Genomic DNA, 26,985 nt, shown 5'->3' with positions numbered 1-26,985 from the left:
ATTCCACTGTGAACCAATAATTTTCTTTCATAAAATTAGATACACTTGCTGATACTTGTTACAACCGTGGTCCAAAACCTTAATGACTGTGCAGGGCATGCAGATGCCAAGTGCTTCTGAGTTCCTGTTGCAAGCTGTTCAGAATCAAGTCCTAAAGGTACTGTTGTCCACTAATCTTGGAAATCTGGTGCTTTTGTGATTGCAGTGATTGACCACATATTGCTGGCTGTTTGCACTTTGGAAGAGCACTGATTGCCCCATGAAATGAAGGTCTCCCAGTCCAGCAAGTTGGCTTTGAGTATTCTCTGGGTAGTGTACCTAGAAATGTCCCAAGTGCCTTTGTTTCATGACATGCTGAGGGACGTGGTTTAGTGAGAACTATGGGTGAGAGGGTTGGACTGGATGATCTTGTAGGTTTTTCCCAATCTTGATGATTCTATGAGGCTGCATGGACTGCTTGTCTGTTCCTATTTCTGCCCTGTTTCCTTATTAAAGGTGTGCTGGTCTGGAGATTCTGTGTTTGGTCAAATGAAGTCTGTACTGCACACCTGCATCTGTAAAAAGGAACGGCAGTTCAGACTTGATTGACAAAGAGCAATAGAGGCTCGGGTGAGGTGTTTCTAAATAAAACTGTGTTTGGAAGCATTGCCATGTTCTCCTTGCACGAAGGGTAGGAGGACATCCAGGTATTCTTGCAGCCAGCGCGATCTCAGGTCTCCCTGTTCCATCTGCAGAGTTACTATTCTTAGAAAATCCTCTCCAAGGATGCATAGGCACTAAATTCTTGTTCGAAGTAAGTGGTTCCAATAATAACTGCACAGAGGAAAATGCTAAGAGATGCTCTGTTGCTGAGCTGCTATGGCTGTGCTGCCTCCGGAGGGCTGTTTGCCTCCATTCCTTCAGGTTTGCTGCTTTTGTCTTTATGAGGATTTGCTGGTTGGAGCTCAATGTGAGCTGTCAGAGGAATGCCTGGGCCCTTGGTGAGGCTGTTGGGGACAGGGGCATGGAGAGCTTTTGGCAGAGCAAGTGCAAGAGAGAAGGCACAAGCCAACCTGTGCTGAGTGTTGGGAGTAGTAGAGACCATGAGCAAACCCAAAAACAGGAACCGCAATGTGCTGAAAGGGAGCTCCAAAGCTTTAATGTTGTCTGCCTAAAACGAGACTCCTCTTGTTCCTTTACAATTACCCAATAATTTGGCTCATCAATAACTTTTTCCAGAGTGCTCATTTTGGTTTTACTGCCAATTAATGCAGCGTTCCAGTCTTGGGCTGCAGTGGATTGGCCAGTAATTTGAACTACAGCCCTCATCAAAACAGCATCATTTGTAAAACAGAGAAGAAATCTCAGAGATGCTGAAATTATTGTTAATTAAATCAGCACATGAATATAATGGGCACGCATGAACAAAATTATGTTTGTTTTTGAACTGTTCTGCTAGTTGGAGAGCAAATCCTGTTAGGACCGTTTAATTGTCATCCCATGTTAGAGAGATGTGCAGTGAGCTGGGTCCCTTCTGCATGTACTGATGGTGTGTTGTGGGTACATGAGTGATACATACAGGTCTGCACTTGTGCAAATGACTCACACGTTCTTGCCAGACAGATGCAATGCTGTGTTTCTTGTGCACACATTGCTGCATGGAAAGCCTTTCTTTTTAAACATTTATACTTAGCTCCTGTTCAGGGCTGGCACTGACTTTCATCTGTCTCCTTCTGATTTCTGTGGCCCCAGCATCAGTTGGGTTTGGTGATTATTTTCCATGTAATTTCTGGTTTTTTAAACTCAATTAAAACAGCATCGTAATGATAGAGCAGAGCAGCAATCAGAGCGTGGTAGGAGTTGTAAGGTAACCTGTAAGCAGCTATTGTGTTTAAATAAATTTCTTCCAGAGGTGCCTCAGCTTTACTGAAAATGCTGCTCTACAGCTTTATTAGGATAATCACGCAGCGCTTTGGGACAGCCTCATAATCTTCTGTGTTGCTCAGTTCTGAAGACCTTGAGTTAGCAGTATTACAGCTCTGCCTCCTGTGGAGCTGGAAGGTAAAACTGTCTGTTCTATACTGGGAGACTTCAGCCCTGCACAGAAGGCAGCATTGCCCCACAGCAGGAGTGGGGCCAGCAGTGCTTGTGGGAGCAGGGATGCAAGTTCCAGGTTATTCAAGAGGTGATAAATACACTCCTTCTCTGATACTGAGATTCAACGGTGCTCTAAGAGAATGTCCCTGAGAAATTGTTGTCTGGTTAGAGCACTTCATTCATTCGATGGGGTGGGAGTTGATGGCCTTAGGTTGTGTTGGAGAGGTTCAGGCTAGATTTTAGGTGACATTCCTTCTCCCAGAGTGTTGAGGCATTGTCACAGACTGCACAGAGAGGTGGAGTTGGAGGTGTTCAAGAATGTGGAGATGTGGCACTGAAGGACGTGCTCAGTGGGCATGATGGCTAGGATTGGACTTGGGGATCTTTGTCATAGTTTCCAACCTCAGTGATTCTATGATTTATCCCCATTCCTGCAAGAGGAGAAGACACAAGAGCTGAAGTTTGATAGGAAGGTGCTGTGGAGCCATTGGGTAACTGTAGCAGCATGGGGTGCCAGGTGTGGGTTAATGGCCCAGCACACTTCACCTTGCTAGAGGTTGGGGTGACAATGTGGAGCATTTGATCTCAGTCTCTCATTAGTGTGCAATTTCTTCCTTACTGTATGGATGTCAAAATGCATTTGATCTGCTGCAGAGTTAAAACCCTCATTGTTTCAGCCTCCATTTTGAGGCTCACCTAATTAAAATTGAATTTCAAAGGGAAAAACATACCTTTGAATTCTTTGTCAGAGAAGGGATTTGCAGTGATTGCTCAGCCTTTTGCTTCTGGGTTGATGGTTCAAATCTGGTCTACGTACCATAATGTGAGTATCAAACCTCTGGTTCAAATAGTTCCGTCCAGTGGAAAGATATTCAGGTTAAGAATTATTCACTGAAAATAATTCTAACCAATGTGTGCATTTTCAAGTTGTCCTAACTGGTCATGAACGATTCACAAGGAGGAAAAGGAATGCAAAAAATTCATCAAATAAATTATTCATTATATTCACTCAGCTATAGCTAACTGAATTGTCTAGACAGTAATTACTAATTTTTAAGCTATGGATGTTCGCATAACACTGTTGTGTGGATAGCTTCAGTATACAGTGACTTGAGATAATATTAATGGATATAAGACAGCTAGCAGATGATTTTAATTGGGAAATTATATTGGATTTTTCTATTGAACTTCCATGAAATACTGCATAAATATTGAACCTCCTTAATGTTTTTCTCCTGCGGTAAATAGAGGCACAAGCGCTTCTGTTTGATTTGATCAGTGTGTAAGCAAACTTTAATGTTTCAAGAAAACATTAAATTCAGAACACAACAAGTGTACTCGGCAATAGTGCAGGGCTATGCTGGCATGGGAGAAGATGGTCTGGTTTTAATCCTTGTTTGCAGAAACATCAGTTATTTATGACAGTTAATTAGAAAGTCATAGAAATTAGGAAATCAGTAAATTTTATGACCATAATCAGAAAATCGTAAAGTCAAATAGATTTGTTATTGGGGCACGTGCCCTGGACTGACTGCAAGTTCATTTCGTGGCACGTTGTCAATTGCTCTGAGGTGGTCGGAAACTCTTCCATTTGATTCCAATTGATCAGAGCTCTTCCTTTTCTTACTTATTTCGCCTTTAAGAAAACAGGAGCAGGAAGCCCACATAAATGATTGGATACGATAACAAAAAGTAGGACATCGTTAACAAGTATTTGCATGAAATGTTATTTTCATGTGTGTTACTTCAAGCAATATCCTTTGGGGTATGGTTTATAGAGTGGCACATTAAAAGCCATGTGTAGCTCTCATTAACCCTCATACAAGCTGCGGTTCTTAGTGCTATCTTACTGCAATTTGATTTGATATTTAATTGCAGTAATTTAATTAATGGTACTGTAAATAAAAAGGCTGAGTTCTACCCTCCTACACACACATATGCACAGCCAGCAGCTCCAGTGGCTCCTGTGAGACTTCAATTTATGCATCTTCAAGCAGAATTTAACCCTAAGGATTAGGATAAAATGCCCAAATCCCAGAAAGACGCTGTAACTTGTTTGCATTGGAAATGTTACAGCATTAGTTTGAGCTTACAGGGAGAGCACGGCATGGAAAAACAAACCTATGTATCTCCCTCTAATGCTTGCAGGCAGGATAGGTCATGGAATTGCCTCCTTCTAATAGGACTCCATTTACAAACAGTTTACTAACAGTTATTAATACTTTTAAAATTAATTGGATAATTGCTAGAAAATCCAAATGGCCCAAAGAGCTACTTATGAGCCATAGCTTATAGGTGTTTATGACCTTCCTATTGACTTGCCCATAACCTTTGCTAACACATGCTACTCATGTCTTCTGCATGCTTGAAGTGCCTATTAAATATTGATTAGTCTCTTATAAACCATTTATAAATAGAAGCATGTAATATAAAATGTAACATAAAATCATTAAGGCTGCATGGTACGCAAGTTAATAGTAGCAATCTTGAAAAATTAGTGAGTGCATGAATTAAGCAAATTGTATCCATAAACTCTTAGCGGAGCCGCTGTTCAAGTTAGTGATGGCTCTTAGTAAAAAGCACTTGGCTCTTTTAATAAACCTATCTGTAAACAAGGAGTGCAACATAATGCAGCTCCAGGCCTACCAGGTAATGCTGATTTCCTTTTCAGAATAGGTGAATAGCTGCAGGTTTTTACATGAGGAGAAGCATTGTGGTTAGGGAAAAAAGGTCCACGTTCCCTGGTGTTGCTGCTGTGAAACACAGAGATGTTCTGCTGATGTTAATGGAATTATTGCCTCTCCTTTATATATGAAATCACTGGCAGCTGCTCCTAAATCAGCCCTGGTACTGAACTGAAGTCAGCATGAGTAAAGTCCCACTTCAGAATAACGCTGCGCTGTTAAGCCTGGGGGTAAATAAAATTGATGGTCATCCAAAGCTGCTGTGAGCGACGCTTGAGTGAGAACTTCTACCTGGATTCATGTTGCATGGGTTTGCATTGCTGTTTCATTAGGTATTATTGCAAATACTCCTGCCACGTTTACAGTGTTGTTTTTATATGGAAATGGCACTTGACCCCTAAGGACAAAGCAGATTTGTGTCACCACCATCCTGTTGTTGTTAACAGGTTATTCAGACAGGCCAGAGCCAGCTCTGGCCAAAGTCTGACTTGTTCTGCAAACCTGCATTGCACTGACATTCCGAGTGGGAAGGACAAGCACAAAACCCCTGGCAATAAAGCAATCAGCAGTGCTTTTTGTTATGCAGAGGATAAAATCAGATAGATGGAAACAACAATAACAGAACAATGATTCAAAGTGCTTCTTTCAAACCATCTCTTGCAATTTCCAGCTGCCTCTCCTCTTTGTCACATCTCACTTCTCAGCTAAACAGCAGAATTTGTGAGGCTCTCACTTTGCCTTTGACGTTTTTTACTTGTTACTCAGTGTCTGTATCTGACCTCCAGCTCTTAAAAGCCCAGCAATTAAGCAAATTCCAAAGAGGATTACAACTGAGAATCAGAGGGTATAAAAGTGATTTAGCATGGAGTGCTGAGCATGACAAATCATTTTTGTGCCTAGACCTTGCTTTTCCGAAATGAGTTTCATTTAGAAGCACAGACAGACGTGGCTGTGTCTGGGTGCCAAGTGTCAGTGCAGCCCTTCTGCACTTGGTTCCTGCAGGGCTTCCTGAGGCTGTGGGACCTTACATAGGGACCAACTGCCTCCATGGTCATCAGCTCCCTTCTATTAGGAAACACACTGCCTCTTCCATGTGCAAACCCAGCTCCTTGGTTCTTCCCTGCCTGAAAGCACTGTGTTGTAGAAAGCAGAGGGATGGCAAGAGAGGGGTTTGGGGTTTCTGATATCTGGCAGATGAGACAGGAGGTGTTGATGCAACAAAGTGTCTGAGCGTACATTGACAAGGAAATGTTTCTTGAATGCTTCCCTGATGTGTGTTGCTGTGTGAGAAGTTTGGTTTAGTCATTCCCTGTAGCTGGAGCTGATACTTCATTGAGAAATGAAGAAATGATGAAGGGTATTAGCATGCACGTGTGTTGTTTGCGTGTGTCTGTGTATTGGGTTGCCTTGGAAACAAAGGGAGAAAGCATCACGAACCATAACATGCTTTCCATTTAAGGAACTTTGTGCTATTATAAAGCTACATGCAGAAATAATGCATGTATTCATTCATCCGTTCCGTAACAACTTGCTTATGGCAGACAGCAGCCTGAGAGTGCGGGTCCCATGTAAGATAATAGGAAACCACTTGAGTTTGTCACTGAGCATTGGGCTGAATGAATGAGCTGACATTGGTGAAGCTGATAATAATGTGGGAGGGGGGGGGCAAAAAAAAATGTATGAGAAATGTGAAAAATGTTGTCAGTGCTCCAGATGTGCATCGAAATCACTAAGATCTGAAACAGAAGTAGGGGATCCACATTGAAAAACAACGCAGAGAAGTTTAAGAACAGCTGTTTCAGCATATTGGCCTCCAACTCTCAGTATGTTGAAACAGCTGTCCGAGTGTTTTGGAGGTTAATCTGCTCCGTTAATCACCGTGTCCTTTGTTGGTTTTTTTTTTCTCATCAATTTATAGTAATGCTCATAGCACTCTTTGTGGGCATGTGGACAGAATGATAAATACAAAGCTTTATTAGCCATCACCAAAATGTGTGTTGGAAAACCTGCGAGTGGAAAAGCAGTCTTCAGACTGACCCCGGCTCTCAGAGAAATACAGGTTGGTAACATAGGAGCTAATCTCAGCAGCCAGATCATGGTAGTTTCCTAAGCCTCAGGGCAGGGCATGGTTAACCAGAATTGCTGGCAATGCTTTGTGAATGAAGTGCTGGAACCCAGAACCGTTTTCTGTGTGTTCAGTCCCAACAATCTGCAGACAGTCACTCTGGCAATCCATGTGACCAGAAATAGGTAAAACCTAAACATCACTTGCAACCTTTCTAAATATCACTGCACATGTAAAGATAGCAAAGTCTTTACGTATCGTATCCCAGTCCACATTTCATGTTGTGTTTTTTTTTTAAAATGAAATATAGGGTCTCTGGCTTTGTTTTCCCCGAGAGACCATATTGGATAAGCTAGAAGAATATATTGCAAAAGCTGGGGAAATACAGGCTGCAAGAGCTACACACAGCTGTGCTGAGTGGATTCTAATGCCTGCAGATGGAGCTGCTGGTGGCAGCCTGGGACGGGCTTCCTGTGGCCAAGGCTGAGTCAGTCATCCTGCTGCCAGCCCTCTGTGACTCGTTCAGTGTAAGCTCACCTCATCTTCTCTTTCACTCCCATCTCAGCTTGGCATTAGGAAGAAACAGGGCTGCAGTTTCATTCTGGGTTGTTCTCTGTAATAGATTGTGTCACATTGCAGTGGACGTGCATATGGGAGTTCAATTACAAGATTATTGAGGGAAAGATCCAAAACTAAACCAACAGCTTACACAGTTACCTCCGATAATGAAGAAGAAGAGTTTTAAAATGCCAGCTATTGCTTCATTTAAGAACAACCTTTGGGCAGTTTGTTAAAGTCAGTCTCATTTAACAAGAAAGAATGAAACAAAGCAGGAAAATGCGTTTGCTATAGCTGCTGATGTTAGAAGAATGGCTTTAGTTGGCCACCTTGTGTTGTGTTGGCCATGAGAGCAAACATCTGCTACTCAAAGCATGCAGTGAAGCATGAAGAATGTGGAGTGAAGCTGTTGAGTGTCTTTTTCCATGTTTTGTGGTAAGATGCCTTCTGGCAGTAGTTCCTGGTCTTTTGGAAGGTGATGAAGCTGCAGCATAGCAAAAAACAACCCCAAAGATGTATTGAAACACCTTTTGTTTCAAGATCCAATTTATCTGTTTTCATAAGATTCCCACTGCTGAGACAAGCTGAAATTGCAGTACTAAATGTGACACTTTACTCACCATCTTCTCTGTATATCTTTCTTTGTGGACTTTCTTGTTCCCAGCAGTCAGAGGTTCACCTTTTGTAGGTGAATGCTCCCAATGAGGCTTTGCGAATAGAGGCTGGTGTCTGTGAGTATCTAACGCTGCCATTTTAGAGGAATACTTTGAAAGCAGATTTGCAGTGCTGGTTCTCAGAGGATTGTAGCACAGGCGGTGACTACGATGGGGATAAGGGACTACAGGAAAGGGAGGGAGGGGGGAAAGGGCACTTTCTTCCATTGTCTTTCTCACCTGTGGGGAGCACTGGCCCATACCTGTGCCATGTGAGCCCATCTTGAGCACTGAAGAGGGCTGTCATCTGGGAGGGAGAACATGGCTGAATGCTACGTGGTATTAGAAAGGGTAGAGGGAAAGCCAACATAACAAGAAATGGAAGGTGAGGAGCCCTTGCTCCTTTCAAAGCCGTAATTGTATAGGGTTGCTTTCAAGTGAGAGCACTTTTGAGCTGGAATTCTGTGATACATTTACAAAGGCCTTGAAATGCAACACTCTCCTCGTCATTCCTTCACTAAAATGATGTGTCAAAATGCCACAGAACCGTATCTTTTCTTAAGCTCCGTCTTCTGTAAAAAGCATATTCTTTTGTATTGGTCTGTCCCTGTAGCAGGAGCAGTGGCTATATAGCAAGAGGACCTCATCAGCTTGAATACAAGAAAGAACAGGGTATTACACCTGGCCTTCTTTCTACCTTACAACAGTAAACAATTTGAAATTCATCCTGCAAAAGAAGAAATACAAGAACTATCATTTGGAAATTTGCCCGCTTTTCGAGAGAAAGGAAGGAATGAATAGTTAACACAGCCAGTTTTTGGGAAGATAAATTTCCTTAATGGATGAAAATGGCAACTATTAATTCTATTTGAACAGTCCAGCAATGGCGATCTAATTTCTCTTTGCCAGTGAGTTGGGCTGTGTAGTCATTTCATGTTAAATAAAATGGCAGCAAATGGGGGATATTCTCCTCTTCCACGATAGTTCTTGCAGATGAGTTCTTTAACATGAAGTGGGTAATTCTCTTTTTACTCACTTACCGTACCTAGCTTGTCTTTCTGGAAGATTGGTATTTTTCCCATTACTCATAATGTAGCAGGTTTTGAAGAAATAATTGTGAAGTTTGAATTGTATAATGCCTTTTAAAGGCTAATTATGAAGATAATGCTTTGGAAGCAAAGATAGAAGGTCTTTTTTCATCTTCCTCCTGTTCTTCGGTGCTTTTTGTTGGGACAGAGAACCAAGTCAGCCACTACTTTGTGCAGTTTCCAGGCATTTTAAAACTTAAACTTTTAAAGTTACTTTGGAGTCTCGAGTTGGGCACAGAGTTAAGGACAAGGAGCCATTGTTAACAATTCTTTATCAAAGAAACACGCTGTGATTTTGATACGTGCTTGCTTTCACAGAATCACAAGTGCAGACCTTTGTCTGCTTACAGAATGCTTCTATCAAAAACCAATAATACTGTCACTTTCTATTCCCGTTCCTGAGAAGCATTAATGTCATCCCCCTTGTCTTCTTATTGTCTTGCCCCATTTCAAACCACCTGTGGGATGGCATCAGAAGCCCTCTTTAAATGCAACATACTGCAGTAGTTTCAAATTAAGAAGTATTCTTTTCTCTTGGGGTTATCTACAGCATTGGGATACACGGTAGCATGCTGCTATCATTTTCCACTTAAGAAAGGCAGCAAGTAAGACAGTCTTTCTTTCCTTGCATCTGTTACTGGTCGCTTTATTTGTGGCCTTCTGTATTTCTTTACAATCACTGGCATTTGTTTTGCTGCACAGCTGAATTTCAGCTAACCAACCAATAAATTAACTGTTTGAGATGTTGCATGCTCAGCATTTACAGATAAAAGGCCATTTGGTAGGAAAGATGAGCAAATCAGTATTTAAACTGTGCAGAACGAGCAGCAGGTTTGAGTGTAATCTTACTGGAAAGGCATGGATCTAGGACATGGGAAATGGGGATTCAGTTTCTCATTGTGTCATTGGCCTGGTGGGATTTTCCTGCGTTGTTATTTGACCTGTAAAATGGAGATAACCATCTTGTCCCTTGCAAAGCTGAGAGCTGTTTTTAAAAGTGTTGATGAAGGGTAAGATGCTATAAGGAGTAACGTAAATTAAACATTCAGTGTGTAATTTTTAGAACAGATGAAGGCTGTATGGGAAAAGATGAAAGATTAAATAGTTTGATCCTGATTTCACAGGACTCTTACATTTGTGTAATTCCATGATCTTTGCTGTAGTTCCTCTCTTGTACCATTCTAGCCAAGAGCAGAATCCAGTCTTTACTCAGAGGTTCTTAGAATGTTCTTCAGTTCAAGGGTCTGTGTGTCCCCAGAGCTGATGGACTGAAGAACACTTTGGTTCTGAAAGCAGTGGCTCAACTTGTGGAACACAGCTGATATTGGCCCATCCTGCAGCAAATATCAGCTGTGCTGAGAAATTCAATCATGAAAGATAAAAAAAATAAAATGAGATTTAGTTTTGAACTCGAATAAAGCAGAGGTCGTTCTTTATAAAGTTGAGCAGAAAAAGAAGTAATCAGACATAAAGACAGGATGGAACTGACAGCACTTCTGAACAGGTACAAGGTGAACAAGTAGAAAAACAAAAATGAAGAGCAAAAATGCAAGTAACATATCAGCAGGGAAAGGAAGGAAGGAAAAACCTCCAGAAATCCAAAGGGCAGTTAGAACACTCAAATAAATGAATGTTGTCATTTGGAAAAATCACTCTTTAATTTGAGCTTTCTTTTTCTTTCTTCATTCCTTCCTTCCCCCACCCCCCCCCAAATACTCTCACAGGTGTCTCTTTTTCCATTCTTGGGTTTTGTCACATTATATGGCTGTAGAATTGTGTGTCAAAGTTAGGAATCATGCAGCGCTGTAAGTACTTGCTAATGCTCTCCTTGGAGTAAATAACAGAAGTGTATAGATGCTGATTGTTCGTAATTGAAAACAGGGAGGAAAAAAGCTCTCTCCTCCAGCCATCAGGGCTAAACTAGACATGTGAGCCCTTAAACAGGCAATAGAGAGAGAGAAAACTTGCACACTTATGCTGCCCTGAGATATGTGGTTGAGGCAGCAGCTGCCAGGGAGGGAATGGCACACTGTGGGCACTGGGGGGATTGCTGTGTGGGTGAGGGCTGGCAGTGGGCATGGTCTGCTGATTGACAGTGATGCTGTGCTGGGTGTGTGGCTGTTATATCCTGGGAGCAGACAGATGGAAGCCCATGGAATTACTTCCACAGGTGATGTAGGTATGAGTAGCAGTGTGGTCCTGACAGATAAGAGATGAAAAAAAACAGGAGAGAAGAGAAAAAACAACCTAAATCTTGTTTGGATAATCGTAGAATCATTAAGAATAGAGTTAGGGTAGCATGGCTAGATTGTGGTTGGACTCGATGATGTTAAAGGTCTTTTCCAGCCTGAGCAATTCTGTGGTTCTGTGTCACATCTGCATTCCCACATACTTTGTTTTGCTCATAAATGGGTATTATCATGCCATAGCTATTGTGTGAATGGCCTAATGTGTGCCAAAGGAGAAAGAGCTGTGCTGTTTCCTTGAGAGGATGCTCCTGAAGGATGTTGGGCAGTCATGAAGACATGCTGTAATTAATTGGTGCACTCTGCTATAGCATTAAGCAGCTGTTATTACAGAAGGACGTGGATTTCTGCCCAGGTAGCGCTCATGGTAGATGATGAGCACACAGATTGCATCAGTAAACTCACATGATACGCAACCTTATGTTTCAGTGTCTGTAGTTTTGCACTTGTGAAACTGAAGCCTTTTCAAGCTGGTGAGTTGCCAACATCTCCATTGCCCCCATAGCATAGAGTTTCCTTTAAAAAAAAAACCCACACAAACAAAACCCTTCTTCCAGCCTGCACCGACAGAAACTACAGTAAGTAGGAAAGCAATTCATTGAAATGGTTACCAAGAATGTTGTTAAATGTTCTGAAACTGGTGGGACAGAAATAGAGAAAGAAAATTTCATGTTGACCAGAAAGGTTTTTATCTTTGATGACTGCTGACACTCAAATGAATCCAATAGTTGCATTTCCTAAACTAGGCAAAATATGGCCTTCCTAGATTCTTCAGAGGAAGAAGCCTTTGACAGATCCTCAGGTGATTGTTTTGTGATTATCTGGAAAGAATTATTTATTCATTGGTTCATCCAGAACATCACTGCATGTGAGCAGACAGCTCTGCCCATTTGGAATCCTCTTGAGGTCAGGGGGACATAGTTTAATTTCAAATGGAGATGGCCCATGCTCTTATTAAACATCAGAATATGGTAAAAGAAAGGAAAAACCAATGGTGTTAAGCGATCTATGATGTTCTGTTGAGAACAACTGGCACAGATCTATCAGATAAATGCTCAGGTGAGTTGCAGATTGTTAAGCATAGTGCAAATTCAAGTGTGGGTGATTGGCTGAGTTTACCATAATACTTCTAGGTTGATCTTTATTTCATAGGATGCTAAAACGACAGAGAAATGCAAGCCAGGAGCTCTTGCAGTCTGTATTCTCCGTGCAAACAACTAAAATCAGATGTGTGATAGCTGCTCTTCAGCTGTAAAAATTTCCCATTTCTTCTGCTTCAGGCATGTGCTTCAGAGTGATGGTGTCATGATGTTTAACATAGGTTTGGAGAATAGTGTCTGCTGGTACATAATGGGCTGAAGTGAAATAGCAGGAGCCTGGTCCCATGAAAGGTCTGTTGCTGATGCAGAAGGCACTGGTACTTAGCTGAGCCAGTGGAGACTGCCTGACAGGTTGCAATTACTTCTGCCAAGTGCACCAGGCTGCATTCTGAACCTTTGCTTAATGGGGGCAGATCTGTTCTGAGTTACAAAAAAAATGAAACAAAACTGCCTCAGGTCCTGGATATGACAATGTCTGCTTCTAATCAGGTTTCACCTTCAGCAGCAGCTTTTGCTTATTCATCCTACATAAACCTCTAAATGAGCTGAATTTCCATCATAAAAAAACACCAACATGGAAATGGCATAAATCTCAACTTCAGTTGTGTCAAATTCCAAGGCAGAGTTTCCACTGTCTGATCACGTTTGCCAGGTACACTCTGCTAAGATAAGAGCTTCCTTCAGTGTATCTGTGGCAAAAGGGCAAGATATAGAATGAGATTCCGCTTTGGAATCTGTATCATGCTTTTTTTTTGTGCTGTAGCAAATTGTTTTTGCAGCCTGCACTGTAATATGCATCCAGAATAATATTCAATTAGGCTAATAGTTGCTGCTTACATTGTTCTCTAAGAATCAGTGATTAAGAACCGCTCTGTATGGTTCAATCTCCATTAATTAATTTCCCATGCAGAATATATACGCCTGCCTGTTCTTCCTTGGGGATCCCAATATGAACTAAAGCTATTTTGCAGGTAAACAAAGGAGGTAAAAGATGACCTTTAACTCTGACAGCAGCATTTGTGATTTACCATCTGCCATAACCGATGACTCTTGATAGCAATATATTGGAAAAAAGATGAAATGAGGGAACAGCTGGAGACAGAGGGAGTTGGGGGGGAGTGGGGATGAGCAGCAGGTGTGGCTTGTTGGAGCAGAATCGTAGGATCACAGTCATTAAGGTTGGAATGCCCACTAAGATCATCTAGTCAACCATCAACCCATTGAAGGACTTGAGTGTAGCTCTGATACCTGAAAACCTGGCAAGCAGCTGATTTCACAGGTGAGTCTACAAGTTTTTTATTTGCACAATAAGGAATTAACGTTGTTCAGCCCTTAGTTCAGCAGCACCGACCACCAGAGCCACCAGCATTGCTGTGGGTCTGCTTCCACGCGTGATGTGGACTGGTTGTGGAAAAGTAGGAAGGAAAAATGTTAAAGAACAATGTGAGCTCTTTGCAAAGATTGTTTATGCGTTTAATAAACACAGTCTCAGTTGTTTGTTCTCAACACTGGGTTGCAAAATGGTAAATCTTACCTGATCTAATGGTGGTATACAGAAATAGCTTTCTAGCAACCCAACTTCATTAATATGTATTGGAAAGCTAAAAAAGTAGTCAGCTGTGAGGGGAAAAAAAGTACAGAATTGCTTTGGATTATAATAATTTCAGCAAAGCATCTAATTTATATATTAAGCTTGCTTAATGGGCTTATACTGCCTTGCTCTTTGATCTGAAGAAAAAGGTGCTGAATAATTTATCAAATATATATATAAGAAAAAATCCCCTGGCCCAGCCCACACATCACAACCTGCCCTATAATTTCCATTTTCTAAGAGATGCCATTTCCAGGCAGCAGAACTGGTTCCTAAAGATTCCTTCCAATGTTACAAATGAATTTTTATGAGGTACACTCTGGGGAAAAAATAATAATGAAGCAATGCAATTCTGCAGACAAATGTTTCGGGTCTATGCCTTCCTCACTAAAGACAGTCATTTCAACTAAATGCCAAAAGGCATTTAGCTGTAACATTTGTCAGTGGAATAGGGTTGGCTTTAGGTTTCCCTCCTGATTTACAATTGAGTGTTTATTGGGTTTGCTGTACTGTAGCGTGTTTTGTTAACCTCTGAAAAAGCACATCTAGATTGTGTATTAATCACTAGGATGATGTCTGTTGCAGTAAATTGGGTCGGTGCAGGGTTTCTGTGGAAAGGAGGGGGATGCAGGGTGCTCTCAAGGGGTAGGAAAGATGTACTGGTGGTCCTGGTGTGAGTAATAAGGCCCCTGAGATGGTTCCTTGTATGATGGATACATCACTATCTTCTTGACTTGCAGTGGATGGGTGAGCTGTGAGAGTCATGGGCCTGGTGAGGATTTAGGTCAGTGTGGCATTGTTTAAAGCCTGATGATTGGGACCTCAGTGCCTGGAGTTCCTCAGTGATCCCTACTGGTCACATCCCCACTAACAGCCCTGCCATGGCTCTTGACACCTCTCCCATTCACATTTCTCTCTCTCCCCCATTTGTCCAATGCAATGAGTTGTCAAACATTTACCATGGCTGTGTGCAGGGTTTATTCATATTTAAATAAAGCCATTATCCTGGCCTTGAGTTTCAGTAGTTTTCTACTCTTCCTCTTGAGTATTTCTCTCAGTAGTGCCATCTAATCAGCTTTAGGTTTTAATTAAACAGCTGTCATTTGCTTCCTAGTTCTGTTGCAACCTGATGTTGTATTAAATTTTAATTTAGCCTAGGCTGGATAAGGAGTAGATTCCTTCAGACAACAAAGAAACGCTATTAGCAGGTTACAGTTGTAATTAAGAAGAGCTCTGCTGAAGTACTAATGCATTCAGGTACAGAGAAGGAATGGAGATAAACACACACATAATTGTTATTCAAGGATAGTGCAGCAATGTGAATGTCTAGTTTCTGCCCCAGCTGCTTAACTTCCAGGTCTTGGTCAAGATCCCATATTAAACCCATGGCAGAGGAAGTACGAAAGGACACTGTCTTTTACCTGGGTGCTCCAGATGTCCAGGGATGCTGTGTGACCTGCCCATGTAAATCAGTGCTGTTACCTCTCTCTAGAGCTCAGTGATGCTGATGGTGACCAGCAGAGTTGTTTAACATGCAGTGACCCTCCTTTCTCCAGAAAACCTTGCTGTGGAAATAGAAGACACACCTAACAGAATCTACTGAAGGTGCAAGTAAATTAAAAAATAAAAAAAAAAAAAAAAGAAAGAAGAAAGAGGTCTGCTTATAAATCTAACAGACAGTCAATTAGTTCAGTTCTGCCTTCATATTTCTTCCTCAGAGGAAATATGTTTTGTCAGTCTATAAATAGCCAGCTCTTAGAAAGGTCTTTACACGGCCTATTATACTCGTGTAACACCCGATGCAGGCATCAGGCATCTGAAATATTGATTTCTATGGTAGAATTGCTTACCAGGGAAGCGCAGCTTTGTGAAGCAGCACCGGCTAATTAGCACTGTGGGTATCTGAACTGACTGGGACGGAGGGGAGGTTCGGGACTGTGCTGTGTCAAGAAAGAGGTGAGCATATTGCAGAGCATCTACAAACGGAGGAGTGGTAACGTGTCACTTCTGAGCTCTTTTCTCTCACACTGAGAGTTGACAGAAGAATGTAAATCTTTCTGCATTATCCTTTGGAACATCAGAGCGTGACTTCAGCTTGGAAACTGAGCAGCTCTTAGGAGTTAATAGACTAGAGGTTGTGTTTGGCTGCTGTCACACGGATGGTCGGCAGTTGGGTGATACAACAAAAAGTGCAGAAGCAAAGCAGCCAGCTCAGGCCTGCTGAGAACCTGAGTCCACTGAAGTCAAAAGAGGTTTTTCATCTGTTGTTCAGTAGAGCTTTGGATCAGACTGTGAGTGCTGCCTGCCCCTGTGCTAAGAGCAGGGGCTTTGGAAGCAGAATTAGGCACGCATGTGCTGCCCATGACATTGGCAAAAATGCTGTTTCTCCTGATGCACTGAGGACTGTTTTTGAGGAGCATCTTAGAAGCATCCTGATGACAAACCAGGACATGAAACCACCATGTCTACATCATGTATTCAACATACATCAACTTGACGGTGTAGATTGATTTGCCATTGGTCTGGTGCCATCTGCCTACTTTCTGCTGTATTTGTCCATGAAGCATCCTTTGTTTATCTTCACCTGGTTTACACAACCCCTTTCTACCCGTGCTGCAGCTAACTTCTCACACAGCAGCGAATTTCCTTCATGTTGTTGGAGCCTCAGTCTTTATACAGGTTCTTTACTTGTTCTTTCACACTTTTGCTTTTTCGCATCTGTTTGCTGGTGTCCCTCTGTCATGGGTGGCAGCTGGTGATAAATGATCCCATTCAGCGTAAACAAAACCCAGTCATTTACTGCGTGAAACATCTGCCTGGTGCCTGGCAGAGAACAGGACAAGGAGGATTGTATTTATTTCATGAGGTGTAATTCAGAAAAACATCTCTATTCAGGACAGCACTTACACATGTGCTTAAATCACAGAGAAGTCTAAGTGTCAAGTTGAGCCACATACTTTTAGTGCTGTTTTGAACAGAAATGGACTGGAGTACACATTTAAGTGCTTTTCTGGAACATGCCTGCCCATAAAGCTCTACTAGACTGTATTAGTTAGCTGGCACTGGTGTTATTAGTACTTCTACTTATTTAATTCAGGGTGCTTTTTGTAGAAGTTTCCGAATATTGATTAATAATACATCTTAGTTGCGAGTATTTATTGGCCTTCTCCAGCTGTCCTTAGCTGGTGGTCAATGCCCATTATTTTCTATCAATCTAACTAGCAGGCAGAAGTAAATGATAGTGAATATATTTTCCTATGTAAGCTGCCACCAAATTTTCCACTAAAATCTGTTTATTCTTCTACCAATTCAAATAATGGAATTTAAAGTTAGATTAGTTGGAAGCAACTTCTTTTTCCCCCCCCAGCTCAAGCAATTAGCTTTATGGAAGCTGAAAAATGAGCAGCAGATGGATTTAAAGCAGTATTTCCTCGTGAAGGCTTTTCTAGAACGCTGAACTGAATCTCTATGGAAGCAGAGGTGGTGTGAAGCTTTGGGCCTGCAGTGAGCAGTGCTTAAGCAGAGACGTGTTCCTTTGCAGGCCTCCATCAGAGCTGTTCCCCTCCAGTCTGCTCTGCTTACGCAAGGCAGGGACCTCTGGGCAACTCACTTGGAGCAATTAATCAAACTGCAGCCACACTGAGATGCTGGGGAAGGCTGCTTTAATGCAGTCATTAGAGTGCCAGTGCTGTGAATTCGTCAGGATTAGAGAGAAATGTGGTAAAACATCTCCAGGTGGGATTTTGATGGGGAAAGATTAGAAAAATTGCATGTGACATTGCTTAGTTGGTAATAGCATACCTCATGCATGGTTTTTCTAATCATATATTAATGTCCAGAAAAGGGACAACTGGCTCAACTTGAGCCAGTATGGAAGAAATGCTGTTGCTGTAGTGCTTGGCAGTCGCTTCCTATATCCCAGGCATGATTTGGGACATAAGGGTGGGATGAGCTGTTGACACCCCTGGAGGTGGTGCTTGAAACACACTGAGGTTCTGCCAACCCACAGATGTGTCTTTGCGGATCATTGCATTATGGATTTCATTTCCACAACAGCCAAACCTATAAATGGACTCAGAAAGAGTAAATCTGTATGTCTGTCAAACCAGAACTTGGTGGTCCAGATGCAGATTTTGGCCTTGAAAATTGTGACACCATTAACTGCAGGGAGCTCGCAGGCTGTGTGCAGGGAAATGTCACTCCCCTATCCCTGTCTGAGAGAAGGTTTTGGTTCTGTGGTCTGATCTCTGCAGTGTTCTGTGCTTATTGCTTCTCTAATGCCCATCCCATAATTGTGTGTGTGCATACAGGACACAGAAGTCCTTAATACGGCCATCCTGACGGGCAAAACGGTGTCAGTTCCAGTTAAGGTTGTTGCAGTGCAAGAGGATGGGTCGGTCGTTGATGTTTCAGAGTCCACTGAGTGCAAATCAGCTGATGAAGACGTCATAAAGGTAAGATGACCACGTGAGATGGGGAACGAGGGAAACACAAGTCTTTTCCCTTGCCTTCTCCACCACCACTGTACTGGGACGTAGCCCACAGTTGGGATTTTGCATGGTTTTATACAATTATAGCTGTTTCTGCAGTGTTGGGTGGCTTCTGCTGTGCAGTAAGGAGCCTGATCTCCAGAGGTTATGCAGTGTTAGCATATTTCTGTAGACTGATGTGGAGCCATTTGTGCTGGTGCTTTCCATAAGGTGTGGGAGAAGGCAAGGGATGCTGATAGTGTGTTCCTGGTCTTTGCTGCTGGCCAGCTAGAGCTAGCAAGAAAGAACGTGTTGTCTGATACATCCCATGTGGGAACAGTCAGCTTGCTGTGCAGGAATCTTTATTCTCGTGTGGCTTTTCTGCATCCATTATTAAATGCAGTTCCTATTTTTGACAACTCTGAATGAGCTCTTCACCAATACTGGGGATAAATAAGATCCTCTAAGACACACAACATCTAATTGCATTTTAATTCTTACAAGAAATAGTTAAATATTTTGATACATTTTGCTGTTCTTTTTTTTTGCTATGTCCTATGCAGCTAGTTGTCTCTTACCAGTGGCTATTATTTATCAGTTGACAATGAAGCGTTTGTGTTATAAACTCAAGCACCACTTTATATATCATCAACATACTGCTCAGTTTTCTCTTCTTTGCACTTCAGAAAACGAGGTCTAAAAGATGATATGTGGACTTCTCTTTCTATTGAGTTTATTGGATTTCTAGGACTCGCTATTAGAAAATACGGGACAGAGCCAGATACAAAAAGATGAGGGAAAGAACTCCCATTATTTCAAAGCACTGCTTGTTTAAAGTCCATTTAGTTCAATCAGCAGTTATCCATATGGATGTCCTGTCAAAACTGGCTGTGAAGTTGTTCTGGTTTCTGAATTTAAAAGGTCCACTGAAGCTGGCAACTACATAAAGCTTGACGCGACCCCTCTGAGCAGAGACATGATTGCCAGCCGCTTCCTTGGATTTACACACTTGAAGAAAGCAAAGCTCTTGCCCTTTGACCATCATCTTTTCTAGCTTTTAAAAATGAGCTGTATTTCTAGGTGGAAACAGACTTGTTTCAAAACACCTTCAACCTGATGAGGGGGCTTCCATCCCTTGCAATGAACTGGGGAGATCAGACCAAAACGATGGCCAAAATGCTGCATAGGTTTTACAGGATTTTTGCTGTATATTCCCACAGCTCGTCCTTTCTTTGTTTATTTCTAATGACTACACTGGGTACTAATCCATTCTCCATGCCTCTGTGCAATTATTTGGGCATCAAATTGCTGGTCGAAAATAGTGCTTTGGGGACTCTTTCCCAGAACTGGTACCCAACTTTGCTAACATAATGAAAACACAAAGGTTTGAATGTGGTCTTTTCTGTGTTCTACTTGCCCCATCTTGGAGATATAAACTGTCTCAAAATGGGTGTAATGTTATTCTCCTGTAAATTTGAGGATCCTTATAATGGATTTCAGTCACAGATTGCTGAGAGGAGCTTTCAGGCTTAATTTTTTAACTGGAAATATAGATACTGGTTGCAAGACTGAATTCATAAGGATGAATTAGATGAGTTAAAATTTAGTACATGCTGGATGTGCCTGTATTTTTTTCACAGAATTGCCAGTTTCCCTTTAGAAGCCCCTTTGGTAAACTCAGTATTGACTTAGCTTCCGGATTTGTGTTGACTTTTCTATCATGGTCATAACTGCTAAACCCTCTAATGAGGGTTGTCAGCATTTTGGATGCATTTACCTAATTCTGATCGTTTCACTGTTAATTCTGCCTTTATTGTTTCTTTTTAATTGCGGAGATATTCATATTCTTTTGGGCAGAACAGAATGTTGCATTCTTAGCCTTTTATTTCTGTTTAATAGCTAATGATTTAATAGACAATTAATGAGACGATTCTTTGATCACTGCTGCAACACCATTATTTTCAATTAAGACACAATGAACTGAATCTAATTTAAATAGAAACAGACTTTGGCTCAGTCTGTTATGTATTTATACCAAATGCACTTAGCTGGGCAGCTACCTTGGTATCATACTGATAAAAATGCTACTCGGGGGAGGCCCAACAGACAGGTGATGAGTGATTTGTCTGTAGACAAGGGATGTGAATCTCTCCTGCTTAAAGCCATATATCCCCTCTGCCTAACAGTTTAATAGCTTCCCAGCAAGGCAGTAATTCAGCCCACATTTTTCATGGCCTACATAATTAGTGGTAAATACAATGAAACACACCCATTGCTTGACATTGCATTTACCGACCTTAGTGTGACTCACTTGATGCTGCTCAGCGGAGTTGCACTGATCTACTTGTTCAGCTGTATTGCCACCCCTGGTCCCTGCAGTTGGGCAGACACCATAATACTGACCAACCATTTTGGCTTGAAATGGCTTACGCTGTAAAAACTTGAGATGAAAACACTATTCCTGAGTCATCGAAACTCTCATGTTTATTCCGTCATTGAAAAGGGATGTTTAATGTTTTTGGCATTTGAAAGAAAAGAATGGCTTTATGATTAAGGCGCTGAAATGCTTCTCAGCATTTATTTCCATATCTTTTGCTGATTTCCTGTGTGTCTTTGGGTAAGTCAGTCATTCCTCTTGGAATCTCACTTCCTTATCTGCAAACAAGGCTGAGAAAAAATGTCTTTCCCATCCTCAGCCTGCAAGATATAATTTTTCAAGCTACAGTTGACTCTGAATGGACAAAATCCTTATCTTCAAAAGCCCCATTTACTTCAGTGGTCTTCTGCCATGGACTCTCTTGAAGGTCTTCTCCCAAGTCTTGTTTTTCCTGCAAACCAGAACTAAATAGGGGGGTGAAGCTGAAAAGAAAGAAGTGATGGGAATTTATGAACAAGTTGCTCAGCCGTTGGGAACCTGTAGGCAAAGTGGGATGTGCTTCTTCTAGATGTGTATGCCAAACCATGGGGCAGTCTTCACAGGTGGGGAGAAAAGGCCTTAAAGAAAAGGATTAAAGCAGTTGTACCATGGCAGGGACCTCCTTTTCTTGACAGGATGTATAAGCACTGCTGAAATTCGCTGGTCTGCTACAGTGGGTTTTGCATGCTCCTCATTGGCCTTTGAGGCATTGTTAGAGAGAAATGGTAGAGATGGAGGGAGCGCCTTGGGATGGTTGTATTGCATGGAGAAGTCTGACCTGGTGAGTTTTGGTGCTGCCAGTCTTTACAGCTTCCATGCAAGGTCTTTTTGTCCCTTTAAAAGCCCAAACCACAGTAATTTCACATGAAGAAAAATCCTGAAAGCATCGTTGTTATGTGTTAGTGAGGAACGTCAGCCACAAAGCAGCATCAGTGAGGAAATGATATTGAGGACAGCTTCTTAGTCCAAATGTTTATCTTAGTAGTGTACAAATGAAAGGGAGACAGCTGCCCAGTTAATTCATTCTTAGATAGTGATATTTTCTTGTTCTTTGCAAGTTACACAGAAATTGACTGATGGTTCAAATTAATGTCTGCTGTAATTCATGTGGCTTCCATGTAGTTATGCCGTGGACTAATATAGCCTAATTTTATTGTAACAGAAAAGGCCCTCAATGGAACAGAAGGAAGCCAGAGGGCCTCAACCTCCTCATTTCTGCCCACCTGTGCAGTGCAATGGCAACAGGCTCAATGTGCCCAAGCAGTGGCATACATTAAAACAGTGGTGCTTCAATAATATACCACGAACTCCATCTGTGCAAGAATGCACTTTTCTTGTTAGCTTGCTAGAGAAAAGCACTTCAGTGAATTATTTTTCACCTTTACATAATTTCCTGCCTAATTATAATGAAAGTCAAATTCAAACCATTCCCACCCCCTTCTTTTCTAACACAAACCTTATCTTGAACTCTCCATAATTAATGTTAAAACAATAGAAGACCTAATTTTGCTAGCAGCAGCCGGCGAGGCGTTATCTAACGTGCAGTAAAACAAGTGTCAGAAAGGCTGGCAAGGTAATAGCTGAATTAGATTGAATCTGCACAGCGTTCTTCCCTCTTTCAGACAAAAGCAGATGAATGACTGAGGACCTTATTCAACAGCTGAGCACAGTGATCTCAGTTCACAGCTACATGGGCCATAAGGGGGAAAAAGAGGAAGGATGGTGGGGAGAGAGACTGCAGTGCTTTAACTTGATTGTGCTGAGTTTTGGGAGCAGACCTGCAGCACATTCTTAGGACAAGTTACAGAAAGAAGCAACTGCCTGCAGTTGTTAACACAATGTTTATGCAGAAGATCTGAAAACAAAAGCAGTACTTGTAATTTGCAAGTTCTGCAGCTGCGTCGCCATTAAAGTATGTGATCAAGAATGTAATGTTCATAAAGTGGAGCTAATCTTATTTCTCCATCTATCATATTTTTGAGTGCCTATCACTGCATTTACCTGAGAGCTTTATTTGTCGTCACTCACTCAGAAATTAGCTCATTCTAGGAGTCCAAACTCAGTAAGCAGTGAAAACGCTCTCTTCTCGTTTATATGATGGATTTACTTTTGGTGCCAGTTGGTTTATTACACAATTCATTTTGAACTAGATCGTATTCTTTAAGTGATTTGTTTTTTTCTTCAGTGCTGCTGAGGGATTCGAGATTGACAGCACCGGAGGGTTCACTGCTCTGCTCACCCCAGCACAGGGCCAGCTCGGGGCTGCAGCAGGCAGCTGTGCAGCTAGAAAGCTTTTCATGTGCGGGTGTTTAATTGGGTGAGTCCACCTCTGTGCCCAAGCGGTGCTTTTAATCTCACCTGATTAGTGCCACTGAATCAGTATCATCAACTCCATGAAATCAGCTGGAAACAACCTGAAGTCATTGTTGACTTCATCTCCATCCATCTTTGACAGCTGGGAGGTGATGGACTCTGCGGTCCATCACAAATCCTGAAATAATGACTCCCCCTGATGCTTGGCCCAACCAAGATGCTTACGGCAGCAATGTGTTCCTCGGCCAATAGGAAGAATGATTTAGGAGGTGAGGATCCCACCCTGGATTTAGGTGTTTGCTTTACCTCTCTGCTTTACTCCAACCCTGCTTTGTGAAGTTGATGGTCTGTAGCAGTAGTGCCACAGGGATGACCAGAATACATCAATCTCAGAAGGATTTATTGGCAAGAAACCTGCTGGAGACTGTGGATTGTCTTATTTTATACTTGTAGACAGGTTTACCTGAGGTAGGGCAATAACTGAATATCACTGAGCTGCTTGAAATGCATTAAACTTGTAATTAGAGCTTCTGGTTTCTAGTTATTCTGGCCAGAAAACAGCCCCTTTGCCCCCAAACAAAATTCATCTCTATGAGTCACAAGAGAGAGACAGCAGAATATGGCACATCTCTCAGCAATATGTCAACTGTTGAATTAAGGATTTTGCTTTTTGTTGAAATACCAGAGGTTCTGACATTTAGGTCACCAGATTCTGCTAATTAGTTTCCTATCTGGACAAAGCATGATCAGAAAAAGAGTAGCGTAGCTGCTTGCTGAATATTAACAGATTTCTCTTAAAAAACATGCTTGTTACACAGCAACAGGTTGAAGTCTATAGTGTTCTTTGAACGTGCCAAGCTAAAACATTGGGTTTAGAATCATATTTGCACACAAAACGGCTCCATGTATAGCAATAAGGATGCCAGTGAGGCAGTGTACGAGATCACATATTGAAGAATTAATATTCTGTACACAGTACACATTGTACACAGTTTATAGCAAAATATATGTGTGTGTCTTCCTGAAGCTATTTTTAAACACAGCCTTCAAAGCCAGCTTGAGAAAACAGTGTTTAGTCTGGGAGAGGATCCGTTAAGAACAGACCATGCCGACATGTGCAATTACACAGATCTCGGCAGAGATGCTTATGGTGTCTTCCAAGAGACCAGCTGCTGCTTCAGAGGAAGAAAACAATTCTATGGCGTAGCATTTGGCTGCTCTGAGAGCAGAAATGCAAAGGGCATGGATCCCAGTGCTGGGAAACAATCATTAACCTGAACTGCGATACCGCTCAGGATCAACTCTGTATATGTTATACTAAGAGATGCACAGAGCAAATGGCTCAACAGAAGCAAATGGAGCAATAAGAGATTGTTGTTGAGAGAAAATTGACAAATATCTGGAGGCTTTTTCTCCAAGTTCTGTAGGAAATCAACCTTGCTTTATAAACTTCGATGCGGTTGGGCCATTTGAATATTTTAATTGAGGCTGTGTGAATCTCGTGGATTCTCAGGCACTTACACCTCTTGAACTGTCATTCTGGCTGGGCAAATTAACTCAGATTTCCATTGTCATCATAACTGGGGCCAAAACGTGCTTCCAGCTAATGTCTGTGTGAAAGGCACTGAGGTGACAGAGGTGTTCCAGAGGGCAGAGTCTGTGAGTGCAACAACAGCCATTAGCTGTCAGCTAAGGGACAAGGAAAAAGTCCTTATCTCCACCCTCTTTGCAGAGGTCGTAGTTGAGAGAAGGGATGGACAGCAAATGATGCTTTCTGGACAGCAGAGCCTTCCATTTTAGGTAAGTGACAATTTTTTGAGCACAGAGGTGCTGTGTAGCAGCAAGATGGGTGTACAATGCTGAATCTTCCAACCCTCCTAACAGGCTTTACTTGCAAAGAGCTTTATGCTGATGCAGCAACCACCACTCTGCCACCAAAGCTTTGCAGCTATCCCCCTGGCTCTGTGGGCCTCAACTGGGTGTTGCAATGCAGCTTGAGGGTTTGTTTTGGGGTTGAATTGCTCCACATCCATGTTTCAGTGATGTGCTCCAAGATGCCACTCCCTTGAGCTGCATAACAGCAGCTGAGGATGGGGCTGATGAGCCTGACACACTTGCTGTCATTTTGAAGTGTAGTTAATTCATTTGACATGAAAAGCACCTACCACTGACAGCAGCCAGCTCCCCTTCTCAGCTGTGGGAGAAGATAGTTTTGTTCTTGCTCTATTTTTAATTAACATTTTTACATTCTTACTGTACTGAACTGGAAACCAGAATGAGAACTACTTTGCCTTCATTGAAACAGCAGCAGGATGAGAAATAGACGTAGCTCAATGGTTGCATCAGTATTGGGGTACATCTATGATCGAGAGGGGAATGGGGAAAATCCAGCCAGAAGGGACGGTAGCTACATAGTGTATTGGTGAGTTAGACAAGGATGAAGGAACAAAGAGAAGTTACCAGTGGTGTTTTTTCTTCTGTTTACGTAAGTACGGAGGATGGAGGTGCTTGCTGGAATGTGGCTTTGTCCTCCTCCAGTTCTGCTATGCGCTGTAATTGTGAATACCCACCAGGTTCCATTGGAGCAGTGCTGAGTGGTAATTAATTGGCAGGATTTAACCCTTTGTTTTGTGTTGTGGATTCTTAAGGTCTGATTTATACAAATGTCATTGGACTGAAACATAAGAAGAGGGATGAAACTGTAAGGTGTGTAATTCACTCCCACATCAGAGACCTGTTTCCATTGCTAGATGTGAGCTGTTACGTTTGTGTGCTGAGGTCGCAGCACAGGCATCTCTAGAACTTCAAAGTTTACACTTGTTTAATAGCAAATAGCAACTAAATCCACTATCTCTATGTTTTTCCAAATGGGGAGAAGCCAGAGCATACAAGCGTATTCTGGCCAGTGAATGAGTAACTGTTCAAAGACAGCAAAGGCAGTAAGATCTATGCTGGAAATAAGACGTATGTATCTCTGTATACAAAATCTGTGTTATGCATACAGTACAGACAGCATAATGATTATTGCTCCTGTTCTATTTTTGCTGCTATAATTATTGTGCAAACGGTCCCATTTGCAGTGAGTAACAACTGCTGCCATGCAGCCCTGTGTTAAGTCCTCCCTTAAACGTGAGTGCAGATCAGAAAGCTGTCATGAGCCAGAAAAAGGGATGTGCTGTAATCAATGAAAGACTGCTGAGCAGAGATGCATGAACTCCTTGAAGTGCCAAGAATGGGCTGTTAAATACACATATCCCTCATTGAAGAGCATTCATTTGAGTTGCACGCATTTATTATTTGTAGAGTATTGACGATGTACTCAGCTCTGTATAAAAAGCAGTGCGGACGCTGTGCCTATCCTACAGATCTCACAGCTGAATGAGAGCTGCACAGGGCCTGTTACAATATAGACGTTCTGGGAGGTAATCCTTTATTGAGTTACTTGTACAAATACCCAGAGCAGCTTAGCAGTGAGGAGGGAATGGCATTGCCCAGGGAACAGAGAATGGAGAGTGCCCAGCAGGACTGCCAGCAAGGGGGAGTGCTCTGCTGGAGCTGCAAGGGCAGAAATGATAAGTTCCTAGCAGGAAGCATGATCTCCTATTTATATGCTGTATTTATTTGAGCTTTTCCGATTCCTGCTCCTGCAATTACTGCCTGCATTTAATTTACAACCCCTCCCCAACGACTCTTTGGTTTCCTCCTGTAAAAATAAGGGAAAATCCT

At 42.0% G+C, this 26,985-nt stretch overlaps 1 protein-coding gene across 1 annotated transcript in view; it reads left to right on the top strand.

Annotated features, from left to right (window-relative positions):
- Positions 1–26,985, top strand: part of LOC107321483 (transmembrane protein 132B-like) — a 169,185-nt gene that overhangs the window by 116,246 nt on the left and 25,954 nt on the right. Inside the window, exon 5 of the mRNA XM_015878432.3 lies at positions 18,372–18,515. Coding sequence (XP_015733918.1) covers positions 18,372–18,515 — 144 coding nt within the window. The remainder of the gene's footprint in view (positions 1–18,371; positions 18,516–26,985) is intronic.

This window comes from Coturnix japonica, chromosome 9, assembly GCF_054131305.1.
Source record: "Coturnix japonica strain WE chromosome 9, WE-NBRP24, whole genome shotgun sequence".
In the NCBI taxonomy this organism is placed as follows: Eukaryota; Metazoa; Chordata; class Aves; order Galliformes; family Phasianidae; genus Coturnix; species Coturnix japonica.
Note: the sequence above shows the minus strand (reverse complement) of the source record. Positions and strands in the feature narration are given on the sequence as shown.